This window comes from Glandiceps talaboti, chromosome 1 (assembly GCF_964340395.1).
Source record: "Glandiceps talaboti chromosome 1, keGlaTala1.1, whole genome shotgun sequence".
Lineage (NCBI taxonomy): Eukaryota > Metazoa > Hemichordata > Enteropneusta > Spengelidae > Glandiceps > Glandiceps talaboti.
Genome location: NC_135549.1, coordinates 10,940,887 through 10,961,418, shown reverse-complemented (window position 1 = coordinate 10,961,418; position 20,532 = coordinate 10,940,887). Strand labels below are relative to the sequence as shown.

Below are 20,532 nucleotides of genomic sequence, written 5' to 3'. Positions count from 1 at the left end.
GTTTTCTGAATCGTGACTTCTGTAAAACACTGAGCTACTGGTATTTATTGGTGGAAAATAAAGTTACATTTGTGAACATAGACTGAACGTTTGCACAGATGAGCTTTCATCATTCTAAAAGTGTATGTGTGTCGTTGAAAGCCTGTCAGCTTTATATAGCAAAGAAGCTCACTATCCCATCCGATAGACTTGGAACTCCCATTTTGGGATTAAAAAACAAAAAACAAAAAACAATTATTACTCATATCAGCTTGTCGGGTTCAAAATGGGGTAAATATTTTATTATTAAAGAACGTCGTATTTGATGACGTAAGGGCATTGTGTGGTATATTTGAGTTGGTTGTTTGAAGTTTTCTCAACAGGTTGAGAAAACATTTTGAGAGAATTGGTTTATCAACTCTGGTCTAGCTACCTTTCTAATCATCGCAAGTATTAAACTTAGTTTGTAGCAACGCCAGGTTAGCTTGCATATCCATTTAATACGTATCGCTTTCGACAGCACAATGTCACTAAACATTTCGCTACGATTGGTGCATTCTAGATATTCCTTTGTACTATTGCCTGGCCCTTCTTGATAGTTAATATTCTTCAGTGATCTCTGTGACAAGGTGGATTTGGTTGAACCTTTAGAAGTGAAAGTTACAAACACTGAGTAGGCGCTTCTCAGAATGTTCATGAATACACCATACGTTGAAACTCCAATTTTCTGAATACCCTTCATTATGCAAGTAAGACCTTTGCTTTGTCCATATGTGAACTCGGTGACACATGAGTACATTAGTCGCAAGGCGTGCTTTCCTATAGAGTATATCAACAGGTTTTTATACAACCTAGGCCTTTGTGTTTGTAACGCCTTGGACTATTGGTCTGTACTGGGCTCCTGTCCCATTCCTACCGCTCAGGGCTCAAGAAATAACCACCAGTTGTAGGAATAAGATAGACAAACATACCGGCGTTTGACCTCAGATATGACATATTCATGTACTAGTGTGCAACAGTGTAAAACGTTTATAGCATAAATAATCACATCTATGTTTATAACTTTATCGAATTTAATTGTTCATACCATTTTGCGCGTATAGCCAATAAAAGTTATTACATTATCTGTACACTATTGCAGTCTTGCCATCCACTGATGTTTTAGAACATTCATCAGGTACGACTTACATCACATGATATCTGATATCACATATTCCTATCCAACCACGTGTAAGCTTCCTCTTCTTAAAATAATACATACCAAATAAAAGGAAAACGCTAAAAAGTCATTCAATGTCCTGGTACAATGTAAACTGTGACTGAACTAATCCTACTGTCTTACATAGAGGTCCTTGTTTTCGACAAGCTGCAATAATCTCAGCATTATTTTTGTTACTGATTTGCCATAATTGTGTATAGAATCCATAATAAGGCTTTCAATGAACTGTTTCATATACTATTTGAAGAGGCGGTCACTCCCGGGACAATGAAATATAATAAAAGTACACTATACCAAGGAATTCAGTTTTGGTAAGGTGTTGCACAATCTGATTAAAATCCGAAGTAGATGTCGGCTAATCGTTCATTGCTATTTTACCTTCGTTATTTTGCCTGAATTGACCTTCGAGGTACACGTAAACATGTACCACAAGCCGACATCTACATCGGATTTTAATCAGATTGGGTGTTGCAGTACATGAACATGAACTACGCTTAAACGTATTGAATTTTGATCCCTCTTTTCCCAGCTTCTTTTGTTATCTTGTCATCAAAATACTCATTCTGCGCAACAGTGAAATGAGATTTCCAATCGCCAACCTTGCCTTTACGAAGATATTGACCACTTTTTTTAAACGAACCCTCGTCCATTATAGACCATTTTTGCGAATCCTCGTTGTTTTTCTTCATGGAGGTCATGCTGCAACTCTTGACAACCTCATCCAGTTTAGCGTCACACACAGGTCTACCAAGGAATTCGGCAATCTTCTCTAGCGAGGATTTCAAGTCTGTCTTCATTTCTTCGAACGATAAATGAAACACGTTGTCTTCTACTCCATATTTGTTCCAACCTTCAACATGATCAAGCCAAGGTCCAAACCATACCTTACCGTCTACAAAGGCCTCCACCCATTCCTCCCATGATAGTTTCATTCGTGTGAACTTAATGGATTTCATGAAGTGATAGAGGGAGACACATACGTCCTTTGGATTTCTGGTAATTGAAATGACTTTGCACTTTCTCGTGCCCTCTTTCCAAGCAGTGTGGAAAAACTGAGAAGGTAGATGGCAAACTAGTAATCGAGGTGAAGGCATGTCTTTCAGCGACTTCTTCACGTGACGGACTTGTTCTCCATATAAACCAGGAACGAATTCATCTGTCTTTTCATAGATGTAACTGAGCCGCACTGCCTTGCCTGTCGCGGGTAGTTTCCAGTTCAGATCGTCGTACATCTCAGAAAGTAGCGTGAGTGTCCACAGAGTTCCCGATTTTGCAAATGTGGAAATTATTATATCAGTGTCCCTGATATCCCATAATTTATCAAGACGACGTTCTTCGACTGCCTTGCTGTCATGAATATGATCAATAAAGAAACAACCATCGTTGCAGAACACTGGCCACTCACACTTGTTGGACGCCATTTTACTGACCTAAAGGCTAATGATTGATAAAAGCGTTTACAGTATGTAAACAGTAGAATGACACCCATTTCTACGCACGTCCTTGAGCGACATGTGACATCATCTGCACTGTCAAACAAGTGGAATGACAGCCGCCACTCTAAAGCAGAAGTCGGATGACAGCAATTTCAATGCTTTGAAACTGGAATGATAGCATTTTGAGTATTTTTATGGGCCCCTTCACATCCTCCATTTTTTTCGTGCCCCGCCCCCATTTTCTCTCTCGCCCCCCCCCCGTAGAAATGATTACTGTGCTGTTTTCATAATTGTATTTATTTATTTATTATTTATTTATTTATTTATTTATTTATTTATTTATTTGTTTACTTTCCCATCAACAGCACCGTGCAGATGAGTCAGAAAAATTGACTGCACTTTTAAAATCCTAGAAACAAATCTTCATTAAACAGAGTTTCCAACATAATGGGCCACCATTTGGAGTGACCCTAAAATGAATGACAACCGAAATGACAGAAAATGGATGACAGTATTTCCAGTAAGATAAGATAACACTTTATTTTAGTTAATAATGATCTATGAAATATAAATATTAAAGTATACAGTAGTTCTAGTGTGTGTCTATTGACTACATGTATCATCCAGGTATATGTAGAGAGCGGTTATAATATCCTTATGTTTTGATTGTAGTATATATCTAAATTGCTCTCCTCTATCTAAGTTTATAAAGTTTGAGTTGAGGGTAGTGATAATACTAAACATTTTTTCTCTTTGTTTTGTATATAATTTACAATGAATTAGATGATGTCTTTCATCTTCTATTTCTTTACAATGTGTACATAGTCTGTCTTCTACTGGTGTTTTTGGTTTTGTATATCTACCCTTCTCAATGGCAAGTTGATGGCAACTTAATCTAAATTTGGCTATTGTTTTGATGTGTTGTTTATTGTTCATTACTTTAATGTATTCTTCTTGTTCCAGGGAATTTTTGAAGTTGTTGTATGTACGTAACTTAGAGTTTTCCCTTTTGTTATTTTCATTCCATTGATTGATATAATATTGTCTAATTGAGTTGTATAGTTCTTGTTTTGTTAAATTGTTGATATTCTTGCTGTTATATAATTGTATATTGTGTTCAAAGGTAGTTAGCCATGAACCTGTGTAATCATTGTTCTCCATGTCATTCATTGCATAATAGGCTAAGTTGTTATTGTCTAATGTCTTGAGGTATTTGTAATATTTTATTGCTGAGTAGTATATTCTACTAATCAGTGGTTCTCTCCCAAGTTCCATTCTGCATCCTATTTTGCTCACTCTGTTGCTGACATTTAATATTTGGCGACAAAAACGTAGATGGAATTTTTCTGTCTCTGTTTTGTCCCAAGTTGTTTGATTTTGGAGAACACCCCATATTTCGCCAGCATATGTCAGGATAGGTAGCTGTGTTGTATTCATGAGTTTTTCCTTTATCTTAGTACTGTTTATCTTTGTCGAATATATCTGTGACTGGATTCTTGCAGCTTTGCTGGCTTTGTCTGACAATCTGGTTGCTGTGGAGCTCATAGAGCCATTTGTCTTGAATGTTACACCGAGATATGTGTATTGTTCTGTAGTTTTTATTTCTTCCAAGCCACATTTGAATTGTCTTGTATCTTGTTTGCATCCTGATTTTCTAAATACCATTATTTGTGTTTTGTTTGTTTTTACTTGCAATCGCCAGTCTGTTGTGTATCGATGAAGGTAGTCCAGTGCATTCTGTATTCCTTCATAGGATGTTGACATCAATGCAATATCATCTGCATACAACAGGCTGTTGATTGTTTTGTTATTAAGCTTTGGTGCATTTGTTTCAATGTTTGCGAGTCCGGTAGTGAAATCGTTTACAAAGATATTAAACAATGTCGGGCTTAGTGGACAGCCTTGTTTAACTCCATTATCAATTTGGAACTTTTCTGTTATCACGTCAGTTAATTTCACGATGAAGTTCATATTGGTGTACATGTTTTTCATTATGTTGTATACATTTCCGTTGATGTTGTTACATAGTAATTTATAGAGTAGTGCTTTCCTCCAAATTGTATCAAAACACTTTTTGAGGTCTACAAAGCAACAGTAGATTTTCTTATTTCTTGAATGGTATTTCTTTATAATAGTGTGCAGTGTAAGAATATGGTCGATAGTTCTATGTTTGCGTCGGAAACCTGCTTGGTTTGGGTGGATGATGTTATTTCTTTCCAGATAGTTTGATATTCTATTGTTAATGATCATACTAAATAATTTAGCTATCACATTACCAACTGAAATACCTCTGTAGTTGTTTGTGTCTGTCCTGTCTCCTTTCTTGTGTACTGGGGTTATAACGCTGGTATTCCATATTTTTGGATAGATTCCTGTATCTAGTACATTGTTGTATACTTGTGTCAGTGCTTGTTTAACTTTGATGTTGCTGTATTTTACTAGTTCTCCTGGAATGCCGTCTGGTCCACTTGCTTTGTTATTTTTTATTGATCTTGTCACTTGTACCACTTCTGATAGTGTTATTGGTTTATTTAATTCATGATTGTTTTCCATTTCATTTTCTAATTGTATTAGTTGTGTTTCTATTTCTTGTATTCTATCCGGTGTGGTAGTGTTATTTTTGCCAATTTGTTGGAAGTGTTTAGTCCATATAGTGTGCGGGATTTCTTTCAATTTGTTGTTTTCTTTGGTATTTGTGATAGAATTTATCTTCTGCCAGAAATCTTGTACATGTTCGTTTTCATCTGCAAGCTCTATTTGTGATAGTATTTTTTGTTGTTTGTCTTTCTGCATTCGTTTTACATATTTCCTGAAGTCTTTTTTCTTGGTGTAGTACATTATTCTAAGTGTACCATCTGTTGGGTTTCTTTGTAGCATATTTGCAATCGTTTTCAGTTCTTGTTTCTTCAGGTTGCACTGTCTATCTGTGTAATTCATTTTCCTTCGTTGTGTCTTCTTCTTTGATTTCCTCTTTATGGAACATATGTTTGCTATTTGATGTATCATCTCTTGGAATTTCGTTGCCATTTCATTACTTGTGTTATTTGTATTATTTTTTGTAAATGTGGTCACAATATCCTCGCTTTCCTTTGTCTTCATGTATAGTTTGTATATTTCTTTATTCATTGCATTCCATTGGTAGCTTTGATGTGCAGGTTTTAGGTTTACCTTGGTATCAGTAGTTTGTCGGTATTTTGGTATTTTGACGATAGTTTTGATAGGACAATGGTCACTTGATGGATGAAGTTTCTCAACTTTGAAATGGATGATATACTTTAGTAGTTCTTCATTTACTAATGTGTAGTCCACTGTACTTGCACCATGATAACCATAGCATGTGAGTTGACCTGACCAATCTCCTGATGTCCGTCCATTGAGTATTTGTAGATGGTTTAATTTACATAGTTGTATTAGTTCTTCACCAAATTGATTTTTCCATGTATCAGTGTTTCTTCGTCGTTTGACTGATTTGCCATATGTATATGTGTCTGGTAGTGGAATGTTTATATGTATGTTGTCTTCTTCATCAAGAATTACATCATCAATGTTGTTCGTTCTCGCATTAAAGTCACCTTGTATAAGTATATGTCCATGAGTGTTATATTGTTGTAGCTCTTTGTTGATTTCTTCATAAGGATTACAGTCATTATCATTGTAGAAACTGGAATTTTGGGGTGGTATGTATGTTGTGCATATGTAAATGTCTTTTTCAAGGTTGAAAAATTCTTTATTAATTTTACACCATAGTGAGAATTTACTTGTAGTTGGTATAATCTTGACTCCATCTTTGATACTATTCTTGATGAAAATGCTGATTCCTCCTGATGACCTCCATGCTTTCTTGTTTTTGGGTCTAATGCTGTGGTATGTGTAATATCCCTTTGGTTGTGGAATGAGTTCTTTACTTTCAGTATTCAGCCATGTCTCTGTCATTGCGTATATATGGTAGTCTTTGATTTGTGACTCTATGTCTAGTGAACTTTCTGTTTTGTTGTCTATAGTTCCTTGTCTGGGTTTGTAGTTATACCTTAGACCGGCTGTATTCCAGTGGCCAATTGTAAGGTAACTTGATGTCATTGTATTAATGTTTTTTCTATTTCTTTTACGTTGTACTGTCATTATTTATATTTTAAGTTGATTCAGTACCGTGTTCTTTCTCTGTATCCATCTTGCCATCCAGGTGTATTACTGTGATGTATGTAAACAGTGGAATGACACCCTTTTCTACATTCAGTTAGTTGAATGACATCCACTCCACTGCTAAAACAAGAGGAATGACAGCCGCCACTCTATAGCATAAGTGGAATGACAGAATTTTCAATGCTTTGAAACTGGAATGACAGCATTTCCAGTATGTAAACAGTGGAATGACACCCCAGTTAGTTGAATGACACCCTCTGCACTATTAATTACATGGAGTGACAGCTGCCACTCTATAGCATAAGTGGAATTACAGCATTTCCAGTATGTAAACAGTGGAATGACACCCTTTTCTACATTCACTTAGTTGAATGACAACCTCTGCACTATTAAACATGTGGAATGACAGTCGCCACTCTATAGCATAAGTGGAATGACAGCATTTCCAGTATGTAAACAGTGGAATGACACCCTTTTCTACATTCAGTTAGTTGAATGACACCCCCTGCACTGTTAAACAAGTGGAATGACAGCCCCACTCTATAGCATGAGTGGAATGCATTCAGTTAGTTGAATGACACCCTCTGTGCTGTTAAACAAGTGGAACGACAGCCGCCACTCTATACCAGAAGTGGAATGACAGCATTTTCAAAGCATTTTCGGGCAAGCCCTCACTGCGAATTTTGTTCGCTTATTGTATTGGAAGAAAGCCCGAACGTCTAGCAGCAAGACCACAAAGGACTGTGAGAGAGTCTACTACACGTCTTTTTTTTTTATGTTTATTCTTAAAATTGTCACATTAAAATTACACTACCCCCTGCATTAGAAAGCAACAGTTCATGTACAGAATGACTGGATTGGAAAAGCACTATTAAAATCAAAACTTACATTATCATTATGGTTTTTTTTCACTGATATGTCTCATAGTTTAGTCTTGGCACATATTCATCGAACAATCAATCAGAAAATTTATAGAGTGCCTGTATCCAATACAAAGTAATGAGGAGCTGTAAACTTAGCGAGTTTATAAAGTAAACAAAAACGTGTATTATTAACAAGAGCATAGCTTCATCATATGCAAAATGGAAAATATGATTGACATACATCTGTCACTATGATATTGATGATCTCTTAAACTGACAACACTCAAAATTACAGCTGTAATCCCCCAGCTAGAGCTGTCACCCTATTTATACTTTGATCTATACTACCGTCTTCACTATACGTTAAGTATTTACAGCTTAGGTAATCATACAGCGCAATCATGCAATTTTGTGTGTAGCGAAAGATCGCATCCTCATGTGCATTCAGGTATTCAATAATATTTTCGGTATTGCACTGCGGTGAAAATACCAATATTATGCGCATGTACCAGTGCAAGTAATCTTTGGTACATATGGAATAACAGATTTTATTTTTTATTTGTTACATTTTGTTATTGTACTATTAAATATGCATCTATATCCATTCTCTCTAGAAACTGTCCTAAGATTGTAGTAACTGATAAAAAAACACTTTTTGTCTCAAAGAAACTATATGATGAGTCAGCTAAATGTGATGCAGTTCATATAATCACACATCCCCAACAGCATTTCTGTGGATATTTGGGAAAATATATTTTTCTTTCTTGCCCATATACCCAATATCTACTTGCTTTATTCTTCCAGGTCCAGTGCACTTCAGACACAGGTACAGCTCTGACTTGATGTTTCTAGAAAATCAATGTAGAAGCAACAACAAGGTTGAAGTAAATGATTCTTGGTGTTGAAAAATTAGTTTATATACATACTACCAAACCAGAGTGACTATAGAGTTTCAATATAGGCGGCACGGTGTTACTACCAAACCAGAGTGACTATAGAGTTTCAATATAGGCGGCACGGTGTTACTACCAAACCAGAGTGACTATAGAGTTTCAGTTAGGCAGCATAGTGTTTTTACATCTAACACAAGCTTTTCTGAAACAAATTACAGTGCAGACATTGATAGCACAAAAGCATACAAAATGATACATTTTATCTCACTGATGAACACAAATCAATATTACTGTCCGAAAAAATCAACATGACTGTCTGATGAAAAAAGGAAGATTAACTGTTTATTTGTGTTCACAGTGAGATAAAATGTAATATTGCATGTGCATGTGCGCTATCAGTGCCTGTATTGTGTTTGTGCAGTTCCCAACAAAGAAAAGTAGTCTGTAAGGTACGCCGTGACGGGACGCCCTCACACATTGATCAAACTCAGAGCAGTCCAGTGAGGGCAGAGCAACACAAAGTATCTTACAGTCTACAGAAATGGTTGTGTGAGATGTAAAATAGCACCAATGGCATTGTGCACAAATGATATTGAAATCCAAGCTGTTATTTTATAAAGAATGTATTCTTTATAGTATGTAGATCTCCCGGTGGTGGCAGTCCCAATGCCAAGTATTTTCGAAGTTAACTTTTTTTTTTTACCAAACCTCAGAAATAATATATGCATATTAATGATAACATAATCATTACATCATAGCCCCTACATGTGTAGGGTCTATGGTTATATCAACAACTCTTCATTTGTAACCCCAGAAATATCATCACCACATTTCAGTAACTAATAAGACAGGTCGTAAATTTGAAGTGTTAGCTTTTTGAAAAGAAATCACATTTTTAGGCTTTATTTGCGTATCAACAATAAGGCCATTTGTCTTCAATAATTCTTCATTTAGACAAATTCCCATCAATTTTCAGATAAATTGGCCCAGTAGTTTTGAAAGTTTGAATTTTGACTAAATAAATAAATAGCCTAATAGTTATGCAGGAAATGGTCAGTTTAGTAACGCTACTAGTTCAATATTTCACAGTTAAATGACACAAGACCCATATTGAAACATGATTACTGTTACTAGAATTACCTGTTTAAGTATTTTTAACATTCCAGTCTCAGCTATATTCTCTTGATATCTGACAAGACTTTTAGAGTTCTTGTTCAGTTCCTCATCAGGATGGGCAACAATTGGTTGAACCTGCAGGAATAGGAGCACAGATTAGTTATGAACAGCAACAGGACAAAAGGTTTGATGTCAATGGCTTCTTACAGTGTCTTAGATAAACCCCTATGTGATTTCATAGACAAATAATACTTAACACAAGAAGATATGGCTACAGTGCCACCTAATCATACTCAATACAGTATATTGCATTATGACATAAAAATGAGGTTGTCACATCCCTGATGGCAACCCATTTTTGGAAAGTTTTGGTACATTAATAAGTATGCAAAATATGTTTGATTTGGATTGTTAAATATGTTAAGATCAAGTCATATTATTTCAGATATAAAATGTTTGACCCTCAAGGCAAGGTCACTATTAAATATTACTTCAGATACAAATGTTTGACCTTCAAGGTGAGATCACTATGTAATTTGAATATTCATAACAGACTTCTCACTTCCAATGGCATGACTTGAAAATTACATGGCTAAGGTGGAAAAAATCAACACTTATTGTTTTAAATGCAAGAATTTAGTTTTCAATGCTATTGAGGATTATGAATTTGAAGAATGTTGATCATCGTTTCAGAATGTTTCTTACCCTGTCTTGTGTTTCATTAAAGATAATTGAACCTTCAGCCTCTCTGATATAGTCATTGGGGAAATCAGTATGTTCTACTACATGGTCGTTGGTAAGATTCTTACTGCAAGAAAAAGTAAACAATAAGGGTTAAGATGTTGACTATTTCAGTCATTGTGGTAAATGCATGCTGACATTTCAAAGACACCTAGTATATTATTCACTGCAATAAAATGTTATTCCTCAATATTTGTCTTCGTTCAGCCAAGGAAAATATGAGTGACCTAAGGGGTCTTTGTCACTACGAGTCGCTAAATGAGTAGTAACAGCCCTTAGGTCATGAGTAATTTCCGGCTGAATGAAGACATATATTAGAGAATAACATATACCATCACCAATAATATCAATGAAAAATTGGGGAAAGTACTGGCAATTTTGAACATTTTCACTCATATTTCAAACACAGCAGAACCAGTGACATAGACACGTGTTGTCGTGACGTAGAATGACCAGAGTATATATTCCATATTTTTTGTTCAATTTGGCTTGTGCATGGTATAATAATATGTATGCCATGTGGGACATTACATGTAGTAATGTTTGAAATTAAAAATCCCGCCACATACTAGTATCAAATATTGTTTTGTCCCCATTTTGAAGTGATATTTACCTCCACAGCAGAAATGCTAAGATTTCACTCTACAATACAATATAGTACACCTTTATAATCATAATTACAAAAGTCAAAATTTGGAGAAAGAAAAAAAAAGATAAAAAAGTTACTTACTACGTCACAGTCAATTGAACATACCACTTCAGTTTTGTTGCACCATGACAAGTTGGACATGTCACCCTCCCTGATCCAGAACATCTTCCACACCTGAAATTAGCAATTATGATATAAATCATAAATTACATTAATATGTGTACCATCAACCTGGTACTTTAAACTCAGCAAATTGATATTGTTGATTTCTATACGTTATAGAAAGTATTATCTATGTTGAAGTTTTCATGTTAGATTTCAAATGTTATAAGTTAAATACAGAAATAGCATGAATATGACTGGACTGAATATGGACATTTCTTTTAACATTTACATGTACCCTCTCTATGATCCAAATAAGAATTAACATGGTAACATAACATTTCAAATATGGAGAAATTCATTTGTCTTGTTGAATCTATTCCTTCATTGTGGTACAGAGCTTTCTTTTCTATATATGTATCTCATCTTAAAATAATTCCAAAAAAGTTAAATTTGATTTACTTATTAAAGTTACCAGACCAAGTTACCAGACCAATTTCTCCTACTCACCTCCTCTTTCCTGATCCATGACATGAGCCACATGATCTTGATTTGTGTGTTTTTGTGCTACTATCGTAATACCTCTTCCGTCCTGACCCACTACAGCTACTACATTTAACCTTACAGAAATAACAAGATTGATACCTTTAGCTATTCATGTAGATATGTTAGTCCAGATTCTAGCTGCTCATGGACATCTATAAATATTATGTTGAGGAAATAGAGTGCCTCACACAACATACCATATTTCAAACTAAAGAAAGTGACTTGCATATGCTCCCTATAGTGCCTCACATTTGTGCCAGGTTTAGTTGAAATTGAATAGTGGGTATTTGAGATATAAGTGTCCACAGACAGACTGTCAGATGGACAGATATGGGTCATTTCTCTGGTCTGTAGCTGCTGACCCCTAAAATATCATTTAAAGTACTAGATGTTTTAACTTTACATAGGTATGCCATTTCTGTTACTATGGCTTAGCCTATTGACAGTGCTAGTGGTCCTCATTATTTCATATTCTTCTGAGCTTACACAAAGATTTGTGTTTGTACGAAATTGGAACAAAAACTGCAGAAATTTCTAATGGCAGAATGACCTTTGATTGAACCTCAACCCTTTTACTTGTACACAGCAATTACATGAAGTGTGATCATTTACATACAATTTTCATGTAATTATGTAAATTTAAACTCACCTAACGGCTTTTTGGGTGTGGTTAAAATATTGCTGCAAATCTTTTTACACACTCAGTGGAATATGAGATATTATAAGTACCACTAGTGCCTTAAACAGACTGCATGACTACAGCTTGAAATGCTTAAAGTGTCAGTAAAACAGAATTCAACTGTTAGGTCAAATACAATCTTGCAGCTAAACCCCTCGGGCTATTCTGCTCAATGTGAAGATGACCGAAGGTCACTACTGAGGGTGATAGGCTCGAGTGTTCCACCCTCATACCTATCAGAGGAAAGCCCAAGGTCTAGCAGCTAGACTAGGTCAAATACAGTGTATGTCATTTCTAATGCATTCCTTGTTATGAGGGCTTAGAATGCGGTGTTCTATGAGTCTTATAATTTCTGTAATAAGACACTTAGTCTATCAATTCATAATATTCCAAGGTCTTTGTGCACAAACATCACCCATTACATGTCTTGACAAACACAAATTTAACACTTCTGTAAGTGGCTGCCTTACGACAATGTTGATGGGAACATTTCAAAAGAAACTACAGAAATAAAATTTGCATCACTATATTTTCTTGTTCAGAGTCCTGCATGTAATAAATCATAGTATAGATGTGTATTGATTTGTCTTTCAATTTGACTGTTTTGGGTTTTTTTTTAGTTTTTTTGTGTTCTCTTTCTCATTTTTGTTGATGAGCTGACTGCAACTAAGTACATGTATAAACTAATCCATGATAACATTTCATTATATAGAAAGAATTTTTTTCATTGAATTGAATTGAACTCGACTTACTCTTCCACGGCCATTACAGCGGCCACATGTTACTCTACCAGATCCATGGCATCTATGACAGGTTAATACTTCAGCTGTGTGTGGAACTTCAATATATCGCACTTCAGGTGAAAATATCAATTGAGGTGAACAAGGAATATCCCATGCTGCTGGGGGTGTTCCATTAGCTGGGCCATCAACTGGACCTCCTGAATGTTGAGAAGTACAGAATTTAACAATTACAACATCCCATAACACCAAACTTTAAAGCATTTTGTGTATGTACCACAATTGTTTATAGCATCCATATCAAGTACAACCCATAACACCAAAGTAAAGCGTTTTCTGTATGTACTACAATTGTTTATAGCATCCATATCAAGTACAACCCATAACACCAAAATAAAGCGTTTTCTGTATGTACCACAATTGTTTATAGCATCCATATCAAGTACAACCCATAACAACAAAGTAAAGCGTTTTGTGTATGTACTACAATTGTTTATAGCATCCATATCAAGTACAACCCATAACACCAAAATAAAGCGTTTTCTGTATGTACCACAATTGTTTATAGCATCCATATCAAGTACAACCCATAACAACAAAGTAAAGCGTTTTGTGTATGTACTACAATTGTTTATAGCATCCATATCAAGTACATGTAATCAATAATATTTCATTGATTCTAGCATCTCGTGACAAAAATCAGTATACCCTTGAGACCAGAAATGTCTTAGATTGTGGTAAAGTATTTGGATGAATAGACCATGCTTAGCAGCTCAGAATTAGGGGTCAGGGGTCATTTTAGACAAACAAGACCATGTCAGTTGTTCCTGATAATAGTGGTTTTGACATTTAAAGTTGTGTCGCCATGGAAACGTTGATAAAATCAGTGCAACTAAAACAAACAGAATGACATTCAGTATCAATTTACAACTGTCATGAAATCCACAGTGGTAATAAATACTTCAAATGTGGTTATTTAATAATTATGAACGCAAACAAATTTTTGACAAATCACATGTAGACACTGAAGCCATAAAAAATAATATTTTTATAAGCTGGAATGTTGTCTCTTACCTCGGTAAGGTACATTCGTTCGCTTTGTCTCACGACCTTCAGTAAATGTCACCAGCTCATACTGAAAAAGAGAGATGTCTGATATATATAAATATATACACAATAAAGATGAACAATCAAATCAAAATATATTGAACAAGTTAACACATTACAATTAAAACTATCAAAAATTATCCTTTCTCCAAATAAAAAAAATACCTACAGTAAAATCTGCCATTTAAATGTAAATATCAACACTGACGCTGCCTTTGATGTGTTCTGTTTTAGAGTAAAATGTTGCAGAAAATCGCCAAATGCTAAGCCTTTATGACCAGAATTCAATGTGTCTCAAACACCTCATTTCTAGTAAAAAATTAAGGTCTTAGCATTTGAGGGTTTTCTGCAACAATTTACTCTATAGCAGATCACATCAAAGGATGCATCAATGTGCATCTACAGACCAGTTTGTGTGCTCTTAAACACATCATGAAATTGTAACATTATGTAAGGTGGGACGGTTTGAAGAAGTTGGTATCTGAAAATATTTGTTGCCTCATACTGACTGATCATTTGATATGTTATGTTTCAGAATAATCTTTCACAGAAGACCTTCAAATGCTACGCCTTTCTGACAAGGAGTGCATATGAAATAACATATGTATAAATGCATTATATGGTATTATAAAGTGAAGTATATTCCCCTACAAATGGCATTTTCTTGTCTCATGATGTTGACATTTTACATTTATGAAACCATTTACTCTGGTCATTACTGTCACATCGATGTGCAGCAATTCAAAAACGCAACAATGCTGCATACTGGGCATATGTTTTAGTCTCAGCACTGCTTAAAGATGAAATACACACTGCTTGCAACCAAAGAAACATGATCATATCAATGGCCTTTTAACTTTTGAAATTATGATTAAAATAGGTTGGAATGTACTTATCTTGTTACATGTAAATATTGAAATAGGTTGGAATCAACTTACATGTAATGCATTAGAAGGAAGGATGTTGTTGATGTTCATTTCTCTTGCTGCTCTTTTACCATAGCAACAGTGTTCAAGCACATAAGACAGTAAAGCTTCTCTTGTGTCATCTTCAGTCAGATAAATGATACTGGAAATGGCAAATTAGGAACTAATCATTGAACAATCAACAAATGTACCAGCTACCACCAAGAATTTTACAAAGGGGAACATCACCCACAAAATAATGAACTACATTGTTATGTATAACCTACACGTAAGATCATTACCACATATGTATTAGAGATTACTTACACCAGCACATGCATTATTAGAAGAGGTATTTGCACTGCTGTGCAATATCTTGGCGATTGAGCAAACCTTCAGTGCTGTGAAATCATGAAATATACTCTCCAGAACCCAATGTTTATGAAAATACCTTTATTTCCTGGAGTGGTGTTTCCATTTTAAAAAGATAATAGAAATTGTATCACAGATAACTGAATTCTGAAATTCCTTTCAAAACTGTTTTACTCTCTCTGTAGACATGATATTCTGTTTCTTGGCCAAGTGTTGCCATTCTGTTATAAATATCAAACTTGTTTACTTTCTAAATTAACAACTGCAATATGATAACACTAGCAAGCCATGCAACAAACCCTAACACTACATAAAATCTAAAAGTCAAAAATTAATTAAGTAGTACTCATGATTTTATATATGCAGTAACAAGAACAAATGAATGAGGTGGGTTCTCCTCAGGACTTTACAGAGTAGTGGATTTCACTCTATAAATCAATATTGGCAAACAATGGGTACCATTGTCATGTAAATAACCTAAGTTCATTATGATATATTATTTACATAGAACACTGTTTTGTGCATATATATGATGTTTTTTATATCAATTATAAACAGATCAGAAAGAAATGGCAAACTTTTATCATTATTATACTTACTCTGAGAACTGGTGTTGTGATTCCTGAGACTGAAATATTGCAACATAGGGTGGTGGTACACTGGAATCTATAGATTGTGAATATAGAGTAAATTATAACAGGGTGGTGGTATACTGGAATCTATAGATTGTAAATATAGAGTAAATTATAACAGGGTGGTGGTACACTGGAATCTATACATTGTAAATATACAGTCAATTATAACATAGGGTGGTGGTACACTGAAATTGAAATGAACATAATATACAGACTGTATTGTATGAATTCAACTTGTATTTTTGAAAGGCTAGATTTCTCTGGAATGGGATTTTTTTAAACAGAATCAACCAAAGACTCTTTGGCAAGAAAATTTAGACAGAAATAGAAGTAAATTCTCACCATTTAAGTTACCTTTTTTTTTTAATGTAAAAAAAAACAAACTATTATGCGTCAGCAGCTTAAATTAGGGTCGGTTGGGTTACCAGAAACACACAATTTTTATCATTTGGCCTAATTACTTATTTCTTTGACTTTTAATAATTAAATAAAGTAAAATTGTCATACTTGTAGTTCTATTCTTCATACATATATGTATGATAAAACATTAAACCTTAACATCCAACCTCAGAATAAAATCTGATGTAGTAATACAGTGTGATATCATTAATTACATTATATCCTTCATTTTACTGTCATTCAATTGCAATTTTCTGAGGGTGAATACCTTCATCATACATCTGACACGTTAACATAAAAGTTCACACTCAAATCTCTTGCACATGTGTATAGTTGAAATCGAAGTCTTACAGTTGACACTTCAATATTGAAGTTGAAAACAAACAGACCCACCAAAACAGTAACAGTAACATAATTGTCTGTGTTCTGCTCTTGAGCTCTATTCGTACAGAGTTTTCAATCTGAGGTACTGTACCCTTGACTTTCAGAGTAATGATGATGCATTCTCATTGGTTGAGTGGGTTACTCAACACACCGGATTTGAATGGGAACTTCTATATTATTGTGTCAGATGTTAGGAAGAAAGTGTTCATGCAGAACAAAAAAGAACAAACAACAATAAAATTAGGAAGTTGCACAGTATTCACTACATCAGATTTTAATCAGATTGACCTTTTAATAATTCTTCCTGTTGTACAACCTTTAGTCAGTTGTGAAAACACCAAGTCTTGGCAACAATTGATTTAGTGTGACAAGGCCTTAGGGTAATGATGATTCCAATATTATGATACCTGTATATCCCAATGTTTCATATCCAGGTGGAGCTCCTAGGGTACTAAGGTCTGGAAGAGGAACATCATTGTCATCACCAAATGTGATATCAACATCACTTTCATCAGCATCATCATCATCATCATCACCATCTCTTGCTTCAGAAGCCCATTCTGTGGAAAGCAATACAGATTTCAATTACTTATGTGTGGTGACATTTCCTTGCTTAAATGTGTACTTAAAAGAGATGAACAGTAATAAATAAATGTGTCATGTATTAACTGCTGACAACTAATTATAGTGATTTACCTCAGTAAACTTACAAATTTCATATGGAATTATTAAAAAAATAAACAGAACTGGCCAACAGACGTATTTAGCAGTTCATTTTCATCACATATTTAATAGCCTCATTAATTTATTTATTAATTTATTTATTCAGCTTTGGCATAATGTCAGGATGAGTCACACAGGTGACTAACACCTATAGACAGTGACCCTCTACAATTAAGGTATTAGACCACCCTAAATTACAATTACAGAATATAATATTTCATTTGAGTATTTGATATTTAATACCCTCATAAACCAGACATATTTTGAAAGCTATGAATCTCCTCTAAGTATCTATTTTTTTCAAAACGTTAAAAAAGTGAAAGTTGGTCATGTGACATTGGAATAATTAGCGGAGTTCAAACTTCATATCAGTTGACAGAGGGTAGCAGTCTTGACACATGGAATTGACACCAATGAATTACGCCCGCCTGCATATTTAGCAGATTCCAAGCTAACATGCAGTTTTATTAGCAACACTTGAAGGCAGTATATAGCTTTGAATTCTGCTTTATTGTAGGTTATTCTTGTACAGTGAGTTATATATATCTTGGATAAATCCTTCTTGTTATCTGCACCCATTCACAATGTGTCTATGTCAAAGGTTTATCGAATAATCCAGATAGAATAAATTTAAATAATTTGTTTACATAGATATCCTTTGCAATATTACCTATGGTATATGTTTGCAAACATAAACTTTGCCCTTTGATATTCAACATATTCAAGTCTTTATACAATGTGTCTTGTCCTGGTGTGTTGTGTTTTGCTGTTTTTTGTGCAGACAATGAATGGATACAGGGTGAGAGTGGTCAGCATATATGCGTATATAATAATTTATATATATATATATTTGGGTTTTTTTATCTGACCTACATATAGTGTTTGGTTTTTTGTTTATTTGTTTCTGTATGTTGATTTTGATAATGTATTTTATATTTATTTCATGTCAAATAAAATATCCTATCATGAACTTTACAGTTTACCTGCTGAGTAGTAGTACATGTAAAAACAGGGATGCCAAAGCATTTTTATGTTATCATGATATACAGACATACTATAAATTTTAGTACTCTGTTGAAGAAAACTAAACCCATAGTTTGATATATTCTACAGCAGAACAACATGGATGATTTTCACTGTTACCATGGTTACCCAGACTCCAGAGTGTTATTCCATTTATCTCGAAAAAAAATTATTGCGTCGTGTATTTGTTTATGAAGCAGGTTTGTTTTGGGGACGGAATTTGTGTTGTCTCGTTTACTTAGCGAATGGAAAAGCGGTCAGAAAGGGATCGGTGCCGTGGCAACACCCCTCTTATACCCATAGCATTTGCAGCATAATAGTGAATCACTGAATGTGACGCTGTACCCGCCCTTGTATGGTACATGCATGTATACATATGAAATGAATATGCCACACTCTTTATACTCCGTGGGCGAGAGACGATTTGTCTCAAATGGATATATACGTACCTGGGTCATACGGTGGTGCCGATGGCTGTGCCATGTACACTACAGACTGTGTAGATTCAAGATTGTATGTGGATTGTACTTGAGACAAGGCTGAGCGAAATATTGGGCCAACAACAGGCGATTGATTGTTCAATGGCAAATCCGTTCAGTCGCGATTGCAGCAAGTGTGTACTGATTCCGTTGATTCTTTTTGTCAATGTGACGCTTTGACACCGTTGCAGGTTGACCGTGTATATATTCTCACAACCTTATCAGTATAAAATCACGTGAATACGAATTGTTCAGGTTGCGACACCAACCTATGACTCTCTCCTTCCATCATGCAGATACCCCATTCATGATTCAATGACAATGTGACCTACTTTAATACAATAACATATGCTCCGCCTACTTTCTTTTCAAATGACGTTTCAAGCATTACAATGTAATACTAGTAACACTGAATATAATGTCATCTAGATTCCATAGGGACGTGTAATATTTCATAGATTGTTGTTTTCCAGGTCTGCAGTCTAAATATAACAACCTTTTGACTAAATATTCCTATCTGTAAGGAGATATTTCTACGTAGTATAGAGATTGATACATTTGTAGCAGCAAGATTCGTACATTTTAAAACGAAAGGTTCCAGATGACGACGTCGTATATACAACTATGTACACTTATTGACCAAACCAAGTGAGAGTGACCCTGACCTGTGAAGGTGAAAAACCACTTTTTTAGTGGCCCGAGAGTACAGTTATCAGCTTATCACTTTCCGTGGCACTTTATGCTTGAAATTAGGCCTTGTTTGTTGAAGTTTTTATCTTAATTGTCAAACGTTGTTTAATATTCACATTAAATATCCGTATATTATTTGTATGCAATAAGATTGATTGCTTGATTGATTGCTTGCTTGCTTGATTGATTGATTGATTGATTGATTGATTGATTGATTGATTGATTGGTTGGTTGGTTGGTTGGTTGATACATACATACATACATACATACATACATACATACATACATACATACATACATACATACATACATACATACATACATACATACACACACACACACACATACACACATACATACATACATACATACATACATACATACATACATACATACATACATACATACATACATACATACATACATACATACATACATACATACATACATACATATATAAATACTTTATTGCAGAAAATCCAATGAAGAAATGTAGTGGATGCAATAAAGATTTTATTCTGTTCTATATACAATAAAGTTGTTATGAGACAGTGGGTGATTCATACACAATGTAAGAGTTATTACAGTTTGGCGGAAAAAAAAGAATGTTCTCATTGTGCAATGATCCTGTCACAACTTTTTACTCTTACGAAATACCATATTGTGATATGATATATGATATGATATGATACGATATGGTAGGATATGATAT

General features: G+C 34.6%; 2 protein-coding genes across 2 annotated transcripts; both read right to left on the bottom strand.

Moving 5' to 3' along the window:
• Positions 1 to 329: 329 nt before the first annotated feature.
• Positions 330 to 2,619, bottom strand: LOC144440141 (sulfotransferase 2A1-like). Its single transcript, XM_078129412.1, has one exon. The coding sequence runs from the start codon at positions 2,617 to 2,619 to the stop codon at positions 1,693 to 1,695; it is 927 nt and encodes a 308-aa protein (XP_077985538.1). The 3' UTR covers positions 330 to 1,692.
• Positions 2,620 to 7,687: 5,068 nt separating this feature from the next.
• Positions 7,688 to 19,402, bottom strand: LOC144439703 (protein SSUH2 homolog). The gene is made up of 11 exons (XM_078128941.1): positions 19,101 to 19,402; positions 17,313 to 17,465; positions 16,087 to 16,153; positions 15,149 to 15,278; positions 14,178 to 14,238; positions 13,116 to 13,303; positions 11,649 to 11,758; positions 11,118 to 11,210; positions 10,352 to 10,454; positions 9,671 to 9,781; positions 7,688 to 8,485 (listed from the first exon to the last, which is right to left on the bottom strand). The coding sequence occupies exons 1-11, from the start codon at positions 19,132 to 19,134 to the stop codon at positions 8,339 to 8,341; spliced, it is 1,197 nt and encodes a 398-aa protein (XP_077985067.1). The 5' UTR covers positions 19,135 to 19,402; the 3' UTR covers positions 7,688 to 8,338.
• Positions 19,403 to 20,532: the final 1,130 nt, after the last annotated feature.

Coding starts and splice junctions, on each gene's coding strand:
- LOC144440141 (XM_078129412.1), bottom strand. CDS start 2,619: ATGGCGTCCAACAAGTGTGAGTGGCCAGTGTTCTGCAACGATGGTTGT.
- LOC144439703 (XM_078128941.1), bottom strand. CDS start 19,134: ATGGCACAGCCATCGGCACCACCGTATGACCCAG. Junction 17,466..19,100: donor GGCACCACCGTATGACCCAG/GTACGTATATAT, acceptor TGCTTTCCACAG/AATGGGCTTCTGAAGCAAGA. Junction 15,279..16,086: donor TCACAACACCAGTTCTCAGA/GTAAGTATAATA, acceptor TGCCATTTCCAG/TATCATTTATCTGACTGAAG.